Here is a 20961-nt window from a genome sequence, read left to right on the forward strand (position 1 = left end):
GCAGAGGGAGATGAATACAAAATTGTCTGGACTGGGAAGAAAGGGGATTGTAGGGAGGAAGTCAGGGAAAGCCCCATGACAAAGGAATTCCTGTCAATGGAAGGACTTGGGAGGGCAGATTCAAGTCTTTCCTGATAGAGTGGGTCCCAGATGAGCAAGGACCTTCTGAGCCAGCAGTTTTCCGATTGGGAGATTTGTTTCAGATGCATCCTTCTCTCTCCTGTTCCTTAAGGTCCTGACTTAACAGTGCCGGGGTGGGGCCCAGGAGTCTGCTTTAACAAGGGCCAAGACTGGCTCCACAATTTGCAAGGCCCAGAGCAAAATACAGATGTTCAAAGGTATCACAAGTTTTCAGACGGCTACAGCAGGACATTACCAAGCACATGGTTACACGCTCTTGAAGCTAGTCCTGTTCAGGCCCTTGGGTGATTCCAATACAGAGAATTCTCAGACTACTCCTTGAGAATCCCTATTCTAAATCTGGCCAATCAAAGGATGACTTTTTGGATTTGTTGGGAGGTGGGGGGAAGGAAGGATATGGAATTGAAGATTAAGAGGATGTCCTAGGCAACTGAGGACCCTCAGTTCTCCATTCGTGAAATCCTACCACTCCTAGGTGAGAAAGGATCCCTGTGACCTCCCACCTCTAGGACACTTTGCTCCCAGACAGCAATCTCCTGGAAAGCAAGCCCTGCCTGCTGGCCTCACCTCCTGGCAGTTCTGGAGGAAGTTCTGTAGCTCTAGGTTGTCTCTCAGAAGAACCGAGAGCTTCTGGGCATTCTCATTGTTGTTCTGGTGTCTAGAAGGGAAGCCAAAACCCATCACCATAACGCCGAGTCTGGGCCCTTGCCCAGCACCCCAAACCCCCTGGGTAGTCTAGGTAGCTCGAAGCAGAGAATACCTTTCTTCAATCAGCTGCACCTTCTCCTTGATCTTGTCAGAGTACAGGTTTCCCTCAGCTACCAGCTTGTTTCCAGAGTCCACGGGACTCAAGACCTTTTCCCGGTTGCTGTCCATAGACACCAAGAAATCCTCGAACTTGCGGATCCCAGCCTCTGCACCTTCTAGGGAGTCTGGGGGCTCCGTGTGAGTCAGAGTGTATTCCTGTGAAGGAAGTTTCCAGACAAGGCATGAAGACTAGCTGAGGAGGTGGTGAGGGCTCCTGCCAAGCAGTTAACACCACATGCAGTCACAGAGGCTGGGGTGTGAATGGCGTCCCTTAGAATTGGGCAAAAAGAAGACTCTATGCTGGGGGCAAAGAGTACCCAGGGTACCCAGTGAACGGTGTGTCTAAAGTCACACGGAAGGGGAGCCAACCAGGGCAAGATTCACTTCTGTAACTTCTGACTGACCCGAGAATAAGGCAGTCTGGGACTCAAGGCTGGAAAAGGCACATGAGGAAGAAGAAAGAGACCCCCATCCCCACCCCAGTTAATCACTATGAAGAGCCCAAGGAAAGCATCATTTGGCCCCAAAGTTCTACGGCTCATCTGAAGTCTCACCACCAGTGACGTTGCCCCAAGAGAGCCCCAGCCCTGCACGCCTCTCTACCTGGCTGCTGAGGATGGCTTCGGCCTGCTTGGCATCTTTCTGGAACTCCTGAAAGCCGAGGCACTGTTCGAGGGAACGGCCGCGGCCCTCCCACATCCGGCACAGGGCGTCCCAGCCAGCATCTAGATTCTCCAGTCGCTGGCCTAGAAGCACATACTCCGGCTCTGTCTGGCCTTGGATCACCTTCTCTCCGGCGGCCTTCACCTTCTTGAAGTTTTCTTCGTGTCCATCAATCTCATCCTTGATGGATTTATGCTGCTGCAGGAGCTGCTCAGCCTCTGGGAATGACTCAGGCATGTCCTCAGAAGCCACAGCCTTCTGGGCCAAGGACAGCCAGGTGTCGAAGTCATCTAGATCCTGCAGGAAGGCCTGCAGCTGACTGGCTTCACCCAGCGAGTCCTCCTGGCCCTTCAGGGCTTCCTGCAGGCCCTTCCACAGCTCCTCAACATATGCCTGCCGCGACCCAATGTCCTCCTTCAGTTCGGGGTGTGACTCCATCAGCCGCTGAGACTCACGCTCTAGGGCACCCACACGGGCCTGGATTGCGGCCACATCACGCTCCAGCCCTGTCAGCTTTCTCTGGATGGCAATGACACCCGCCAGGTCCCGCCCCAGGTCCTTTGTAGACTCTACAATGCTAGTCTTGTCTGATATCCACTTGCCGGTCTCCTCACAGTCCACGCAGTAGTTGTGCACCCTGAGGGCTGAGTCCACCGCCTCCCTCCGCTCTGACACCATGTTCTGGAATTCCTGCCACCTGCCAGAGTGGGATGAGACCCAGAGGAAAGAGAGATACCTTGTTCCTTAACTCTGCCTAGAGGGTATCCCTTCCCAGATTTCCACCCAGTCCCCACCATAGACTTCGTATGCTGAAAAACAAAAAGTATCTACCTAACAAACTGGATGAGCAAAATTCATTTGTCTAATTTTACTCAAGAGCTATCTAACCAACAATCAGATCTCTGATCAGCAAGGGGCAAGCAGTGATGTGATTCCCAACCACAGGTAAGGGAACTTGCAAGTCGAGGTCGCACGTGTAGCTGGACTTTGGGCAAACACAAAGTTCAACTTCTCAGTGGTGCAGAAGCAACAGGCATTCAGTAGAAACCATCCTTTGAATTTTGATCTTTTCCTGGGCTATTGATCAAAATTACAATATTCCCTGGAGATTCTGGGCAGGGGCAGTGGGCTGCTGTTCCAGTCAACCATGAGACCATGAGGGTAAATAATGGATGCTCTCTGGTGTTCTGTGTTCTAAACTAGGATGTTTGGTAGGTTAGGCAGAGAAAATGCATTTTATTTTCTTTTTTGAGCCAGGGTCTCATTATGTTGCCCAGGATGGTCTCAAGGAATCCTCTTACTTTAGGTTCCCAAGTAGCTGGGAGTCGTGCCACTGTGCCTAGCCAAAATGCATTGTCTACTTAAAATGTTTTCAGTTTACAATGGACTTTTCAGACTGTAACTCCATCATAAGTCACGAAGCATCTGTATACAACTTCCCCAGAGTTTTAGAAATGTTGAACATAATTAGAAAGCTCACTTGATTAACTTCAAGGATACTTTAGGACACAGAGTGCCAGAGAAACCCTGCCCTGCCCAAGACATGTTAAAAATTCCCTAGAGCCTAAAAGAAAAGAGGCCTGGTGAAAAAAGAGCAGGAGGAAGAGGAAGAAGAGAAAGAGGAGAGGGAGGAAGACTTTGGCTGGGATCTTAATTAAAATGAGTAACATTATCTTAACCATCAAGTGCAGTGTTGCTGTGAAACAGGGAAATATACTAAGGTCTGGCAGATGTCCCAGGGACCTGGGTTGCTCCACAGCACATAAGCCTCTTTTAAAGAGTTACCCATCAAGCCAGGCACGGTGGCACACACCTATCATCCCAGAAGCTCAGGAGGCTTTCTGCTGGAAGATCATGAGTTCAAAGTCAGCCTCAGCAATTTAGTGAGGCCCTAAGCAACTCAGTGAGACCCTGTCACTAAATAAAATATAAAAAAGGGCAGGAGATGTGGCTCAGTGGTTAAACACCCCTGGGTTCAATCCCCAGTACAAAAAAAAAAAAAAGAGTTGCCTATCAGCTAGGCAAGATTACCAGAGGTACCTCCCTGGCCCAGGCTTTCTCATTCTGTACCATTATAATATATAAGTACATGAGAGGATGTGCACTGCTCATGCACCAATTGAACCCATCTCTCTTCTATTACCCACAAGGGAATGAAGCATTAGATTAGACTTTGGGAGAATACTGACAAAACCAGATCTTGACCTATGGAGTATACGACTTAGAGAAAAAAATAAGCCAAGCTCACGAAATATCTACTGTATAAAGGACCATGTACATGGCACAAATAAGGCAGAGAGGATGAAGGGAGCTGTAAGGAGCGATGAGGAGATGAAGACAGATTTCACAGGTGCCACCTGAGCTGTGCCTCCACTGAAGTGAGCTATTTAAGAAGAGGACCCTGAGGGGCTGGGGCTGGGGCTCAGAGGTGGAGCGCTCACCTAGCATATGTGAGGCACTGGGTTCAATCCTCAGCACCACATAAAAATAAATATAAATATAAAAGTATTGTGCCTGTTGCTTAATTAAACAGAAGGGGGCAGATGCTAAGAGCCACAGCCAAGTAATATGATGCATGGCATTTTTGGTTGAAAGGTGACGCCAGCTAGCCATTGAGATGATATGATTATGTTAAGATTTGCATTCATATGGATATTGGACTCCTGCTGTTCACCTCGGCCTGCTATGGGACTCCTGGAGAGTTCCCATTGGTTGGGGAAGTACAGTAGGAGGGAATTCGGGGGAGGAACTTGTTTTGGGGTCCCAGGAGAACGCCGCGTGTGTGGATCGGCGTCTTCCCGGATGTGTATGGGGTATTGGCGGCAGTTTCAAAAATAAAGTTTGTTCCTGCTTGAGTGGCTCGTGATTTTGTGCCCAGCCAGACTGCGGCATACAACTAAAAATATTTGAAGAAGAAGAGGAGGAGGAGGAGGATCCTGAGACTCTCTTTCATCTTTGTATCCCAGTACCCAGGTGTTGGAAGTGGAGGGCCTAGGTAGACAGGCCAGGTGGAAGGCACTGTGTCATTCCCAAAGTAGACAACAGTGGATAGTCTACTCTGAAAGACAGGTCTGCAGAAAGAAGGCTTTCCCATGGGAAGGGATCGGGAAGACCATGAGCGAGAAAAGCAAGACCTGAGGACTTCTCAGCTCTCCTCCTAGACGATGAGGTCCCTGTGCTCTGGGGGATTCTGTGCCTGGTGCACAGATGCTCCTCTGAGGGCGGGAAGACAGGGGAAAGAAGCTGAAGGCTTTCTCCAAGTTGGTGTAAAATCATTCTGAATTGACAGTGAAATGCCCCTGCAAGAGAGTCTGGCTGTGTCCCTGGGCAAGAGGACCCAACGTGATTGTCCAGGCCTTTCCTGTGTGGCCTCCATGCAGCCACCAAGTGAAGCCCCCATAAGGAGAGAAGCTGGGGTTGGGTCTAGTCTTCCTCCCAATCCACACTTACATAGCACCATCTCCAAGGAGGAAGTTGGTATATCCACTCTATTTACTGGCATCAGGCAACACTGGGAACCCAGTGTTGGTCCTGGGCCCAAGATTTTTCTAAAAAATCTAAAATCTTGGTTAACTAGAATGCAGAGTGAAGATGATCACACATTCGATGAGCATTTGAATGACTCATATGTGCCAAGTAGGCAGAAATATTTCAGCTTTGTCCCTGTTCACTCATTCACTAAGCATCTGTCACACAACTTTCACATGCTGTGTGTAGTACACTGACCTGGGCACTGGGAATATGGCAAAGAATAGAAAATCTTATTTTCACTCAAGTGGGCAGGGATGAATACATGCATCTGTAATCACCAAGGGTGATAACATGCAAAGAAAAAAAAATAAAGCCAGATTATGCTACAGAGGCAGAGAGGACTGGTGAGGACAGTGTGCTTCTTTCATGGGGTGGTCAGGGAGGGCTCCTCCAGTAAGCTGACATGGAGCCGAGGCCTCAAGAATGTAGGAAAGGAGGCCAAGTGGATATCTGGGAAAAGAATATTCCAAACAGAGTGAACCTAAGACCAGAATGTGGTTGTTATGCAAAACATGGTGGGCACAGGTAGAGATACAGCCTTTTGTTTGCCTATAGGAAAAGTAGGCAAGTCCTTCAGCTCACACATACATACAGTCCTGCACATATAATGATATTTCATTTGTGATGCCTACCACTTAAGAAATGTTGCAGTTGTAGAAAAGTCACAGTGCAGCATGTTACCCACCTGGTTGTGGTGATGCTGGTGTAAGGCCTACTGCATTGCCGGTTATATAAAGTCTAGCACACACAATTACGTACAGTACATAATACTTGATAACAATAATAAATGACTGTTACTCAGTGGTATTTTTTTGTGGTGCCAGGTATTGAACCCAGGGCCTTGCATGTGCTAGGCCAGGGCTGTACCATTGAGCTACTTCCTTGGTTCTATGTTACTAGTCTACATATTAACTATACCTACTCCTGAATGTTATTTTAGAGTGTGCTCCTTCTGCTTGTAAAAGTTTATTGGGAAACAGTGTGCTGTGTCAGCCAGCAGCCTCAAATATTTCATGTTTACCGTGTCTCTTGATTGCATAATTTTTTCTTGTGCTTGATTTAATCTCATGTTGTTTTGTGCATTGTGGCTCTAGGAATAACAGACTGTAACACACACACACATACACACACACCCTTAGAGCACAGGTGTGTTGTGGGCTAGACCATTTAAGTTTACATAAGTACACTCTATCTACAATGGTCACATGATGATGAAATTGCCTAATGACTCATTTCTCGGAGTGTATTCCTGTGTTAAGTGATGTGTGACTGTAATTATAATTCAACGCCGGATGTGAAGCTTGAAACCAGTGCAAAGGAGGGAAAGATCATTTTTCATCTGGGAAAATGGGAAGGAGATGAACTTGCACTGGCCTAAAGGACAGACAGGATAGGGACCAGAGGAGAAGCACAGTGACAGAGAAGAGCAGATGCAGGGAAGTAGGACTGGGGTGGAGGAGTAGAACAGTTGTTTTGAAAACTATTTGAAGAGCTACACATGGAAGATGAATCAGAATAAATTTTAACATCTCTAAGTATCAGAGTGTACAAAAGCCACATGTACAAGTTCCAGGAGGCAATTTCCACTCAACATGGAATCAGGCATTCTAACCAAAAGAAGTTGCCCCAAAGAGGGTGAGTTGCATTGTGAGAGGGTGGGCTTCCCATGCCTGGTAGACCAGATGACTTCTCGGACCTTTTCAACTCTCAGACTCAATGCAGAACCATCTTACCATTATTAAAGCCTCAGATTTTCCCTCCTCTAAGAATGGCAGGCACTTTGATATTTTTCACTTGGGATGAGGCATGCATCAGGGGTCTGTAAAGATCAAGAGTCTCTGGCTTCAGTTCATTGTGCAGCTGACAAGTTCTTCCTATCTGGAAGTTTCTCTGATTTCGACTGTTCTAATTTCCTCAGTTAAGCAGCAACTACAATAATCTCTCAGTCTTTCAATCTTTCAATCACTCCCGCTGCCTCTCTCTCACACACAACCTAACAAGCTTAAAGAAGAGTGAAGAGGTGTCTCCCTGCTCTGCATAAACACCAGACTTACAAAGGGATCTCCTGAACTACAGTCTCCATCCTTGAGTGCTGAGACAATCAACCCCATTCTAGTAGCTCCAAAGTATCTATCTCACTCCTGCCTGCTTTCCCTTAGGCCCTCAGTGGAGTCTCCACTGAGCAGGTCCATTTCTTTACAACAGGGTCTTTCCTAAGCCCATCTTCCAGATTACCCCAGGCAGAGCGAGGCTCAAGCCTAAGTGTAGAACACGTGGCAGTGTGTGTGCACAGCCTAGGGTAAAAACAGAGACTGCAGGCATTTGCTCTGTCCTTAGAGATCCTTCGAGAACTAATGAGCAATTACATCCTGCACTGAAAGCACCCCCTCTCTAAAGGCTCCTTGGGGCCTGTTTTTTGTTCCAACCATGAAACTTGCTCGAGGCTCCCTGCTAATTCTCCTCTTCATTCAAGCCAACCTTATTATCGATGCTGCATTTTGGCACAGGCAGGAGCATTCTTTTATGGACAGTACTTAAGAGCTCTCAGAAAGCAATTTTCCCTGCCCAAGCATGTCCAGGGAAATATGGCATGAATACCATACAGCTGATCTAAATGGACTCAGAAGTCCCCTCCAGCGCAAGTGTCTATAACCCCTTCTATCCATGTGCAGCCATCAAAGCTCAGTGACCGCGGCTCTCCTCCTGGTTGCTCAACCTGCTGCTCACCACAGATTTTCCTCCTAGCTGCACAGCCCCAGGTCTAGGTATAAGACTGTGGCTGAGAAAGACAGGGGCCCTGGAGGTACTAATGTGGCACTGCATAGCCACACAAGGGATACTTCAGGTACCCCCAGCCCAAGTCCCACCACACCTGACCTGGTGTTCAGGTGGTCCTGGTACCGCCGCACTTCCTCGCTGCGTGGGTGGCCACTCTCCACCAAGCTGTTGGCAGCAAGGTTCACGTTTTCGATTTGACCCTTCAAAGTCTTCATCTCCTGGTCCAAGATGTCAAACCTGATAGAGAAAATGAGGAGCAGTGAGGTGCTTTCTCCTTCTGCTTCCTAAAGGCATTTGTCCAGGTGAGCAGGAAAAGGGGACAGATATTCTGGCACACCCTTCTTTCCTGGTTCATGGGTTCAATTCCGTGGTTTAGCATTTCCTGGATCAGGTTGGGAGAGGGCTGGTGGCTCCATGGAGAAGTGTGAAGGGAAGGGAGGCCTCTAAAGAGGTTACGGAGTGTTTACGGGCAGTGGAGGCAATCACCCAGTGACCACCGGCCACACTTCCAACGTCTTGATTACTGCTCTTGGACCTGGTTTCACTCCCTGATACCCTGACCCAAAGGATGCCCTCTGTAGTGCAAGGATATGCTCCATTCCTGAGTAGACAAGGGAGAGCTGCCAAGGGGAGTGGGCTTTGTGATTATGAAGGTCAGCCTTCTTGGGTAAGAGCCCAGGACCTTCAGGCATCAACCTGAGCATGGCTCTGGGGAGCAGCCTCTATCCTCCTCTATCCCTGGATTCTGAACTTGGGCTGCTGAAATGCTGCCTCTCCTCCAGTCACACACTGAACATGCCTCCCCTTCCAGAAGGCTGCTGGAATCAGAACACCAGAAGTGAGGGTGGCCTTGCAGACTGCTAGTTTACAAACTGGTCTCTGCAGCTGCTTGCAGTTCTATGGTTTAGGGACTGTCACAGAAAGCTAGAACTGGCACAGTCCTAGCTTCACAGCCCCTTTATCCTCACCAGCTCCTACTTTCCACATTCAATTCCTTGAGCAAAGGTTGCTAGAGCTGAGAAGGAACTCAGCAACTGGACTAGCAAATCCCTGTGAGGTGCCCAATGGGTGAAGCGCCCAAAGCCACAAAGCCAGAACAGAACTCAGGGCTCCTACCACCTGAACTTTGCACCAAAGACATCTCTTTGCCTCTCAGAGACCCCTGCTGACCTAGAGGTGGAAGGTGGCACCCAAGCCTTGGCTGGGGAGGTGAGCAGAGGCTGAGCCCCTCTGACCTGTGCTGCACGACCTCCAGGTCCTCCAGGGTGTCTGGGATTTCCATCCCCTTCAGCCACTTTTCCTTCTCGCCCATCCACAGCTCACAGGCATCCGTCTCCCCAAACACTGTATACAGGTCCAGGGCATCCTGCAGCCTCTGCCCACGCAAGTCCGCCTGGGCCACCACCTGCTGGTAGAGCTGCCGGAGGGCCTGTAGCCTGTTGGTCACATCGGGGGAATCCCGAAATTCTTGGGGGAAGTCCTGAGCCTGCTGTTCCAGGTGCTCCATCACCCCTCGGCTCTCTTCCAGCTCCTCTAGGAAGTCCTTGTGCTTCTTCCCCAGGGCCCGTGTGGCCCCTTCATCCTGCCCCACATCTTCACTAGAGAGCAGCCGGTGGGCATCTTGCAGCCAGGCCTTCAGATCGTCCGCATCTCCCTGGAACTGGAAGAAGTTCTCCGCATCCTGGAGATTCTTTTTACGAAAGGCAGCCAGCTCCTTCAGCTGGTCCCACTGGCCCGACACCTCCTTGACGCGGGCCTCTATCCGCGGGTACCCGTACTGCTTGCGTGCAATAATGCCTTCGGCCTCCTGAAAAATCTGCCCCAGGTGGGCATCCAGCCCGCGCAGCTCATCCTCGAAGGCTTTGTGTTTGCGCTGCAAGATGAGCACACTGGTCAGGTCCTTGCCGTAGTCCAAGGAGGAGTAGATTTGCTCTTTCTCCTTGATCCAGCTCTCGGCCTCATCCATCTCCCAGAAGAACTTCCAGAGCCTCTTGGACTGCTCTAGCTGTGCCTTCCGCCCAGCTGCTATGTCACTCAGCTCCCCAAAACACTGCTCCAGGTGGCTGACACGGTCCTGGATGATCTGGGGGTCACAAGGTTGGTACCCTGGAATAGGAAGAGGGAGGATGACGACAGAGAAGGGCTTATAGGCAACTTTCAGCTCGGTTACCAGATTAAAAACCATACACTCTTGAAGCTGCTATCTTGTTGGGGCTTTGGGATTGGATGCCAGAGTTCTCAGTTACTCAGAGGTCAGGCCAAATTCTTTATCATTGGTCTAAACTTTAGGAATAAGAGAGATTAAAAGTTAAATCGGTTCTCAATAGAAACGCATGATACAACTTTATTTATTTATTTATTTATTTATTTATTTGCAGTATTGGGGATTGCATTCAAACTGCTTATGTGCAATCATGCCTTGTGTGTGGCGGGCATGTACTCTACCACTGAGCTATATCCCCAGTCTATGATATTAAAAAGTTTAGAATGAAATTTTAAGGAGGCAGTGAGATCTTCTATTTAAGACCAGAAACTAAAAATTTAAATGGTCTCAGCCATAATGAACTAGCAAAGAGAATGGAAGATGGACGATGTCTTATTAGTACTCTGAATGTTTCCTGAGTATAGATTCCAAGGCAGCTGCCTGCTATCTGGAGAGCTTGGCTATCCTCAAGCTTCATGCACTATCACTTGATGAAAGAAGCAGAATTCTAAAGATATATCCAAAGTGGGTGTCAGGCCAGAGGATGGGGCTCTGGCCACAGGAGACACCTTTGAGCTCACCTTTCCCCTCAGTGAACTGCAGGGTGGCTGCAGTGATGGCCTTGACTTTGTCCCCTTGGATGGCAATGTCAGCCTCCATCAACTTGTGCTTCTGTAGCAAGTCCTCAACCTCCAACAAGTGCTTCCCAAACTCAGCAGACAACAGGTGAGCCTGGTGGAGGACATGATAGAGCAGACAAAAAGAAGTAAAGAGATGGGACCCCTCCCAAGGGCATGCCCATGTATCTGAGCTGCTGCTCAGGACAGAATAAACTACAGAGCAGGAGTTCATGCAGAGGGTGCCCGTTGGAATCACCCATGGACAGTCCTACGGAAAGCCCAAGCCCCATATTCATCTACTACATCAGTCTCAAGGCTCTGCAGTCAACCTGATGTGACTTCCTTGGTCAAGACCCAGTGGAGTACAGGGGAGAGTTCAGACTCTGGTTGGACCTATGCTGTGAGTGGATTCCAAGCAGTGTCAGCCTGATTCTCCAGGCTCCTGATTAATGCCTGTCTCTTCTTGATCCGGCAGGCTGGCCCCCAGTGACCACAAACCCAAGATTTCTTGGTCACTGGGAATATTGTGCACGTGGGATGGTGACATCTGCCTGGATGGAGCAGAATGAGCCAAGCAGCAGACAGGCAGATGATGTTGACACTCTACTGCCTCAGTTTCTCCATTTTGCTTCAGGGATGTGATTGGCTAAACGGTATCTAACGGAGCATATGCTAACTGCAGGGCCATTAAGGTCCATGGTGAACCCGCTTGGGGTGGGTAGGGGAAGGGGTAGGTGGTCCCTGGGGCCCACCTTGATCTCGTCCATCCAGTTGATGCTGTGCAGCATGTCCTGAAAGAGCTTCTGCAGGGCCAGGGTCGTCTCGAGCCTCTGGCGCCGGGACCGCAGCAGCTCCTGCAGGTAGCTCCACAGGCGCAGGATGTTGTCCTTGCGGGCCATGATGCGCTTCTGGTCGTGGTAATTCTCCTTCTCCAGCTCCTGGGCCAGGTCCTCCAGGGCCTTCACCCGCTCTTCGTAGGCAGCTGTGTCAGTCTCGATGGCCTCGTGCTTCTTCTTGGCAGCCTCCACAGCTGCCAGGTCGTACCCAAAGTTATCCTGTACCCCAGGGACAACAATACGCAGTTCCATCAGATTCCCCCAAGTTCATTCCCAAATGTAGAGAGCGAGCAGGTCCCTTCAGCACAACGGCTGGGTGGGAAAGCGCACTCCCAGCGAGGAGACAGTCTGCTGTCTTTTGGCAGTCTATCTTATCAGAGCCAAGTTCCAAAAACGAAATGTCTTGCAAGAACCTTTAAAAGCAGTCCCTTATTTTATTCTCTGTGCCACACTCGTGGGTGATGTGACAGGCGTATTACTAGCAGAGCTTTGGTGGCCTGCTGGCACTCCCCCACCCTGCCAAGAGAGGACCTGTCTGATTCTGGGTAGGAAGGACTGCTTGCTCTCAGAAGCCACAAAGCTGCGAACAGATGGTTTACCCTTGTGCTATCTGGGGCGCACGTACACTCTCCATTGCTCTCAATAGACTCGCTACCCCCTTTCTGGACAGAATTTAATTTCATTCTAAGCTCTAAGTAGGAGGGAACAGATGCTCTGATGGAGAATCAGCCCTGGGGTCCATTCTTAGCTGGTAAAATATGTCCCAAGCCTAGAGGCTTAGATTCCAAAAGGTGCATCTGATTTCACCTTTCCCAGAGAACCATCATTTAGTGTCAACTCTGACCCCTCACTTTTGCTGATGCTACAGCCCACGTAAGACAACTTTAGGGGCCACTTCTGGACTATGAGGCTCTTTCCTAAAAAGGAAATTTAATACAGGCTGGGGGTATAGGGCTCTGTGATAGAGTGCTTGACTAGCATGGGTAAGGCCTGGGTTGGATCCCCAGCACAGAAAAAAAAAAAAAAAGACAGACAATAAATTCCAGAGAGTTCTTCCTCAGAAACCATTCTTAATCCAGCCAATCTCAAGGAGCTGGGCTACAAGGGTGAGGAGAAGCTTATCGAGCTGCTGTTGAGAGGCCGATCAGGCTCCAAGTCAGTTGAGAGCTGGGGCCTCTGAAGCACTCCCCTCTCCTGCCATCCCCAAGTGCATCCCCATTACCTGAGTCACAAGGCGCTGGTTTTCGTTGAGCCACGTCTCTCTCATGGCAGCCTTTCTGTCAAAGCGCCGGGCCAGCTGCTCCAGCTTCTCCTGCCGAATGAGCTCGCTCCTCAGGGCCAGCTCCCTCTGGTACTCAGCTTCCTCCAGACTTTCCCAGGCCTGTGTGGGGCAGAAGGAGAATTCTTGGGGCACAGGAGAAACGGGTGGCTTTGGGCTCCCATCTCTTTCACCCGACACACAGTGATTTCGGGATTCTAGGTAAATCTCCATGCTCTTGGGCGATGTGGTGGCAGTTGAAAGCTCGGGCTTCGTGTCTGGGCCAACCAAAGAGTGGAGGAGCACCGGTCGTGACCTCTCGCTTCCCTCTTCCCCTAAATCTGCCTCAGACTCTAGACCCGATATCGTGTTTTTCAACTCTCTGGAAGCTCAGTAAATACTTGTTGACTAAAGGATTACCTCCAACCCTTGGAAACATCTTCAGGCATTTCTCTTTTGTTATAAGTAATTAATATTCCATATTCAAAGATAAATTCAAGGTTCTATTGGGGACAGGCTATGCACCTGGCTCCAAAGAATAGTTCTGAGTATCTGAATAAGGAGTTGAACAAAAAAAGATGGTGGGTAGAGTTTGATCTCTCAGAACAACGCCTCCAAATAGCCAGCAAGCAGCTAATACCGCTAAACAAACTGGCTTGGTTTAACCTCGTCCAGGGGCCATTCCGCATGCCTGCATCAGGAGCTCAGCCCACCACTGAGAATGCATAATGGAAAACACCACGGTACCCGGTTGATGTCAGACACTAGTTTCCCGTCGTGGGGCGTATACACTTTCTGATTATTAGCTCTCATCCGAGACTGGATGGTAAAAAGTAGGACTTCCAGGTTCCCCTTCTCCTGAAACCTGTCAAGAAAACAGAGGTAGGAGATTGGTGTCATGATCCTCATGGCCAAATTGCTTGCTGACAACAACAGAGGTTTTTGGATCTTGGACAGCAAAGTATATTTGATTTAAAAACAAAGGAAAAGTAAAGGGAAGCCTCAGGTCTGCTTACCTGTTACAACATCTATCATTCTCACCAAGGGAGATCTTAGGGGGTTTGGGTTTTCATAACGCATATGAGAGAAAACACAGTGGCTAACACAGCACTTATCATTTGCTTCCACAGGGAACAGTTAACTGAAATATTCTGGTAGATATCAGGTTTTAGCAATTGACATAAAGACACTCTTCCCTGTTCTGCAAAGGATGAAGGCTTCTGACTAGCTCTTTAGATAGTTTTTTTTAAATTGAGTCAATAAAACCTTAGGAGCAGCATTATCCACATAAGAACATATTGTGCTGAATGCAACTTTCCCCCCAAGTGCTAATAAGCTGGATCTTCCAATAAGTCCTATAGGCCAGATGTTTTCAAGGGGTCAGGAAAGGATGGGCTCTGGGAGGATTGTGGGTACAGGAGACAAGAACTGGTAGCAGGACTGATGTCTGCCACATGGGCTCTAAGCTCCACGTAACTGGGGACTTTTACACGTCTTCATGAAACTCAGGGGGCTACTTATGTCAACACCCTTCACATGGCAGCTGGGATTGGCTATAAGCCAGGTGTCCACCACAAGCTCAGCCTGATGGATCTCAGTGCTCAGAGGCACTTAAGAGGGCTAAGTCCTTGAAGCACTGTCTATACAACCAAGGGTAACACCCTGTGTATAGTGCCTGGTAGACCCACAAGGAATACTATCTGTATTGAATTTAGGACTTTAAAAGTGTCAGGCTAAAAGACAGATCCTTGTTTATAGAACATTCTAGGCTCTGTGTCTAACCTTTCCCTGTTTGAGAGTCTTGAATGGAGAGTGTGGGAGATGAGAAGGGAGACCACACATGCACATACATGTTTGTGTGCATGTTTGTGGACACATGCATGTATGTGTGCACATGGTTGTGAGTATATATGTGCCTGCATAACTGCATTGTACACACATGCATGTGTGTGTGGTGTATGTGTGTTCGTGTGCATGTGTGGATGCACTGTTTGTGCACAGTTGGGAATACGTTCCTGTGTGTCCATGGTTGTGTGTGCGCATCCATGATTGTGTGCACAGATCTATGCATGTGTGTGGTTGTTTGTGCACATGTGCATGCACATGCAGTTTTGTGTGTGCCCACATATGTGTCTGCATGGTTGTGTGTATGTGTATACATGTGGTGGGGTGGTGCTGAGATTCTGAGCAGCAGGCTTAGTGCTTTGCAGAGGAGCAGTGACAGATGGGAGAGGCAGAGATGGATATACTTGATGATCACAAGGCCCCACACAGAGAGCTCAGAGGCTGAAAATACAGAGGTCATCTCCAGAAAACAAACCTGCAGCTCAAGACACAGACAAAAGCAGAGCTCTCCAAAACTAGGGCTCCAAGGAGACTCAGAAGCCTCAAGTTCCTTTCCTGCGCCTCAATGGGTGGGGGCAGGGGTTCTACAAAATACCTTCCTTGGTTATGAGTCAGGGTTTCTCATCAATGCCTGTTTCCTATAAATTGATGACTTGGGAGTAGGGTGGCCAAGAGGGGCATGATGCTGGTGACAGATGTGCATGCAGCTCTTGAATCTTGAGGCTGTGGCCCATGGATACACTTCATAACACCCAGAGCCAGGCTCTACCTTTGAACAGTCAGGTAGCCCTCGACAACCACACCCTCCCAAGTGCCCTTACTTGGGTGGCTTCTCCACTGTGCGGTAGGTGCTGAAGGCCTGCAGCTGCTGCTGGACGCCGGTCAGCGAGTTGGCAAACTTGCGGCTGTTCAGGACATTAATGGTCTGCTCGATCCAAGTGAGTAGGTCTGAGGCTAGCCCACTGTACTTTTCAATCATCTTCTCAGTCTCAATGGCGTGGTCAATGACCTAAGGAATTGCTTTTTCAGTCATTCTCATCTCCACTGCTGAGGTCACCAATGGGGCTCAAAATCAAGGTGCCTGAAGTGGGTTCCCATCTCTCAAGCCCTGGAGAGTTCTAAGTTGGGTTTGTCCCCTGAGACCCAGAATGTGGCTAAGGCAGAAGAGGTGGGCTGGAAAGAGGTGAAGCCCTCTTGCAAAATTGGCAGAGAGCTGGGGTTCAGGAGAATTTGCCCCCTTCTTCTAACCCTATAAAATACTAGTAAGCTCGGGCTGGGGCTGGGGCTCAGTGGTTCGATCCTCAACACCACATAAAAATAAATAAAGATATTGTGTCCCACTAAAACTAAAAACAAAACAAAACAAAAAAAGATTAGTAAGCTCACTGCACCAGGATACCAGTTCTTGAGTGGCTAGGGATTCATTTATTTAAAAACAGGGATTCATTTATCCAAAAATGTTTCTTAGGAATTGAGAACCATCTTTATTAAATACCAGACACACACAGATGAATGGGAAATGGTTCCTATCCTTGAGAAGTTAATGACTCAGCAAGGGAAAGGAATCCGACCTGAGGTTCTGTACAGAGGGGTGGGTTTCTGGTAAACCATGGGAGCCTCAGAGGTCTGAAGCCACAGACAAACCAAATAAGCCCACAGGGGTTGCTTTGGGAATGTTCATGAGGTCTCCATGCGGAAGACACTAGGAGCTGCAGGTGGAAATCTCTGAAACCTCTTTCTGGACAAAGATCTGCTTTGGAAGTCAGCTGGAGAGTTTGACAGAATGCTTTAGATACACACACACACACACACACACACACACACACACACACACGTGCTGTAGCTGGGGGCCCAGACCTGAAGCTCTCAGACTGGACAGGGCCTGGGGCTGGCAAATGGAAAGAATGATGCTGTACTGACAGAAGAGCTCAGTACCTTGCCGACACGCTTGCCCTCCACTGCCAGCACCTTCATCTTGGAGAAGTAGTGGTAAAATGCCACCACATACGTGATGATGGATTTCTCATCGGGGTTTTCTGTGAAGACATCTGTAAGGGGAAAGGGTGCCCTCTCAGCACCAAACCAAAGCCAGAAAGGTCAGGCTGAGGTTCAGCCCCTCTTCCTCCGGCACAAGTTCAACCATAGGCATCAAGTGACAGCCAATGGGGTGAGAGTAGAAGGTCTGATTCACACGGTGATGAAATGCACAGCAGGACCACAAATTACAAAGGCAGAGAGAGGGATCCAAGGTCCACACTAGATCTGTGTACAGGCAGGGGAGGTGCTTGGAACCTGCTTGGAGCTGATGAGTTGGTCCAGTGCAGAGCCCTGGCCTGTCCCCACACCCTCCCCGTGCCTGAGTGCACCTGGCACCTGGCCAGCCTCCAGGAACCCTTTCAGCCCGGCTCTCTCTAGAATAGTGAGGGGGGCTGGCTCACCTTCAGGGTCGAGGAGCGGGATGATGCCCAGTTGGCGCTCAGCCACATCAAATGCATGTTCTAGGTTATGCCGGGCATTGGAGTCCTTCAGCTTATCAAAATCGATCAGGTCAGGCCTGGAGACAAAGATGGACAGCCCTAGCATGATGGAAAGACACTGGACAGATGCAGGAAGGTGGCCAAAAAGGAGAAATGAGAGACGGGAACAGCGGAGAGGGGCTGCTGTGAGCACCAGCTGGTGAGGAAGTGGGCATCAGGTGGGAATGGAACTTAAGGGAAGCATGGACACTAGGGAGGCCAAGGGCGAAAGGAGTAAAAACAGCAGAGGAGCCTTCCCTTGGCCTCTGTGTTAAGTGCAACACATCCAACTACCCAGTCCGTCCCCACAGCTCTCTCCTTCCTCTTACCGGTGCTTGTGGATCAGGGCATTAAAGGCCAGGCCATCCTTCCAGCTGGAGGTGAAGTTGGTGACATTGACGTGGGGGTACCTAAAATATTCAAGAGAAACAGTGAGATCTGAGAAATAGGCCAGGTGCGGTGGCGCTCACCTGTGAGCCTATTGGCTTGGGAGGCTGAGGCAGGAGGATCACAAGTTCAAAGCTAGCCTCAGCAATGGTGAGGCCCTAAACAACTCAGTGAGACCCTGTCTCTAAACAAAATACAAAATAAAGCTGAGGATATGACTCAGTGGTCAAGTGCTCCTGAGTTCAATTCCCGGTACCTACCCCCACCTCCCCCCCCCAAAAAAAAATGATCTGAGAAATATCTGGACGTGGTGGCTCATGCTTGTAATCTCATCAGCTTGGGAGGCTGGGACAGGAGCATCGTGAGTTCAAAGCCAGCCTCAGCAACTTAGCAAGGTCCTGAGGAACTCAGCAAGATCCTGTCTCTTAAATAAAATACAAAAAAGGGCTGAGGTTTTGACTCAGTGTGGTTAAATGCCCCTGGATTCAATGTCCAGTACCAAAAAAAAACCCACAAAAAACCCTGAGAAATAGATTCTTTTGGAGCCATAAACAAGTGTGTGAACTGAGGGCCAATATGCCAGGAGAGGAACAGATCTGACCCTTCTGAGCTACTTCAACACCAGGGGGCAGACCTAAGCCACACAAAGACGCTCTCCCATGACGGTGGCCTACACACCCAACAGGCCCCACAGTCTGACCTCAGGCAACTTTAGAAAAGAACCTGCCTCAGCCCCAAGCACCAGGTCAGGACAGGCAGCATTGATAATGTTGGAGCGATTACAGTTCTAGGTGGTGATTCTTAGTGTCCCTTGGGGATGGCAGCCCCGGGGGGAGCCAGAGGCAGGTGGGGAATGTGGTAGTGGCGGGTTGCCGAGGCACACGTACCCTGCGGTCTTCATCTGACACCACAACAGCAACGCGTCTTTGGCTGACCGCGTCTCACGACCTTCCTGAGTTTGGACAACAATGTCCTGAATCTGAGGATGGCAGAGAGAGAGGGCGGGGGGAGCAGTTTAGCACAGATCCCTGAGGGACGCCCTTCCTCTGTCCTCCTCTGCAGCCATCCGTTCACCGCACCGACTCTGCAGCAACACCACCCTGAGGCCCTGGTCCCTGTCGCCTCAGTCTGCCCGAGCACATGGGATGGCTTCCTCACGTCAGAGGAGACAGCTTAAGTTGGGAAACGCTAGCAGGACGCTGAGAATCGACGACACCACGCCCTGATTCCTCTGGTCAGTGCGATGCCCCCCCAGGATGGAAGAACAACAGGAAAGCTGGATGATGCAGTGTTTCATTAGCGGTTCCCCCTGCCCTTTCGTCCTGCTGTTATGACCTCCAGGACCACTGCGATGAGGCCTTGTCGGTGGCTGGCTGTTCTCTTCTCCCTCCTGGCCACCCTCAAGCCAGCGGGTCAAAAGCCCTGCTTTCCTTCCCTCACCCTTTCCAAATGTCCTCAGGAATAATCTGGACCCTGATTATTGTTATTTCTTGTTGACTTCTATGGTGTCCCTCAAGACGCTGCTCTACAACAGAGGGATGCCCCTGAGCTTCAGCACTTTGGGATGACACAGGATAGGCTCTCTTTCCAAGATCTCTGTCCCGTAGATGGGTTTCTAGACTCCCAGAAGGTGCACACTCACTGGTCTCTAGTCACTATTTTGTACGATCCCTAAGTGCCAAGAGGCCTCCTTGAATTCCTCCCTGGGACCCACCTGGAAGCGGAGGATGATGGTCCAGATGAGGCCCAGGACCAGGCGGTGGTTGCCATCCACGATGTCGTGGGAGCCCATGTTCTCCAGGTGCACACGCTGCTCCTTGAGGAACTGCAGGGCCTTGTCCACGTTCTCCAGACAGTGGATGCGCATCTTTCCCTTGGTGGGCCTTGGCTAGGGGACAGCAATGGCATCAGTTGGCACAGAGGGATCACACAGGTGTCTTGCAGGCTGAACCAGCTCCTGCCATCAGCACCACCCTCCACTCTCCTGGCCAACTGGTCCCTCTTGCTTTCCTTTTAGCAAAGGTAGGAGGTTCCCTGTGGTGAGGACTCAGAGCTTGGCAACCAGGCTGCATGGGTGCCCTTTTGGGTCTGAATATAGCCTTCTGAGCAGGCACCAAATGGCCTTCGAACACAATAATAGGACAAACAGTTAATTGAGCACTTACTATGCTCCAGACACAGTTCTAAGAACTAATTACTGCAGGTCAGTGACAAGAATGATTTAAAGCTTGGTGATTGATAACGGACCCGTGCCCGCCGATCATGCTCCTCCCTGCACTAAATGCCTCCAACTCAAACCCAAGGGGCTCATCGAGGATGCTAAATGTCCCATTCGAAGGGATCTCAAGGGTAATACTCTTCAGTGGTATTTCAAAAGAAGTAAGAGAGAGAACTTCAGCCTGGAGTTGAAAAGGTGAGGTACATTTTCATTCAAACCCCAAGGTTCTCAGAGTACTTCCTCAGGTACACGTATCCTTGTTCTCAGTCTATGCATCGTGGAAATGGAAGCAAAGAGGGTCCTATCTGACAGGCCCAAGATCACCAAGGAAGTAACAGAGCAAAACAAGCGCTTTCACCTACTTGTCCTTCAGAGGCCATGGTACCATCAGGTGGGGTCTGCCGAGAGGGTCTCTAAGAGATTCCACTAGCACATGTGGGAAATCACATGGCTAAGCTACCTTCCATACTTTCCTCTGGCTTCCAGGAAAGATGTAAATTCTCCAACAGCATGTGAGGAGGCTAAGGCTCAGGCCCTTACAGGCAGCCCCAGAGGCTCAGACTCCAGTGAGAACAACAGTGCTTTGCATGGCTTCTATGAGAAGCGTGCCTGGCACATAGTAAGAGCTCAATGAACTGTCCATTGTGGGTTTGGTCAGAAGGGACAAGAAGCTCTGGGAAGAGGTCAGAAGACCTAGTCCGCCATGTGGACCCTTGACATTCTAAGTATCGGGAATTCCAAAAGAACAAGGAGAAACCCTGGCAGACCATGAGAATTGAAGGTACCCTGACCATGTCTTTTCCTAAAATGGGGCTGATGGCACCGGCCATGAGTCCAGGAAGAAGTCCAGCACAGAGAGGGGCTTTACCAGCATCTCTCCGGAGAGCACCTCCAGCAGCTTGATGAGCATCCGCCCATCCCGCAGGTCCTTGTAGAGGTCGCTGATGCGGCAGGAAACTCGGGCCAGGTGGGAGTTCACCCATTTTGTGAAGGTCTTCTTCTGAACCACTTCCCGTTCATCTGGGTGGGAAGAAGAGATTTGGGTGAGCTGTGTGAGGCTGGCAGGGCCAAGTGATCCAGGCTGAGGAGTTCCACCTGAGTCCCAGGGTCCCCCATGCCTGGCAGAGGAGCCTGGTGTGTCCTTTCACCTATTTCCCA

At 49.8% G+C, this 20961-nt stretch overlaps 1 protein-coding gene across 1 annotated transcript in view; it reads right to left on the reverse strand.

The window, feature by feature from the left end:
* The window catches only part of Sptb (spectrin beta, erythrocytic), a 124389-nt gene that overhangs the window by 33199 nt on the left and 70229 nt on the right, over positions 1 to 20961 (reverse strand). Inside the window, exons 3-18 of the mRNA XM_005322793.5 lie at positions 20672 to 20823; positions 19300 to 19473; positions 18473 to 18564; positions 17528 to 17608; positions 17121 to 17236; positions 16618 to 16730; positions 15504 to 15691; positions 13585 to 13702; positions 12802 to 12960; positions 11496 to 11798; positions 10705 to 10855; positions 9156 to 10026; positions 8020 to 8157; positions 1552 to 2308; positions 902 to 1104; positions 709 to 799 (exon numbers count right to left, since the gene is read on the reverse strand). Coding sequence (XP_005322850.2) covers positions 709 to 799; positions 902 to 1104; positions 1552 to 2308; positions 8020 to 8157; positions 9156 to 10026; positions 10705 to 10855; positions 11496 to 11798; positions 12802 to 12960; positions 13585 to 13702; positions 15504 to 15691; positions 16618 to 16730; positions 17121 to 17236; positions 17528 to 17608; positions 18473 to 18564; positions 19300 to 19473; positions 20672 to 20823 — 3707 coding nt within the window. The remainder of the gene's footprint in view (positions 1 to 708; positions 800 to 901; positions 1105 to 1551; positions 2309 to 8019; positions 8158 to 9155; positions 10027 to 10704; positions 10856 to 11495; positions 11799 to 12801; positions 12961 to 13584; positions 13703 to 15503; positions 15692 to 16617; positions 16731 to 17120; positions 17237 to 17527; positions 17609 to 18472; positions 18565 to 19299; positions 19474 to 20671; positions 20824 to 20961) is intronic.

The sequence above is a fragment of the Ictidomys tridecemlineatus genome, chromosome 5, assembly GCF_052094955.1.
Source record: "Ictidomys tridecemlineatus isolate mIctTri1 chromosome 5, mIctTri1.hap1, whole genome shotgun sequence".
Classification (NCBI taxonomy): domain Eukaryota; kingdom Metazoa; phylum Chordata; class Mammalia; order Rodentia; family Sciuridae; genus Ictidomys; species Ictidomys tridecemlineatus.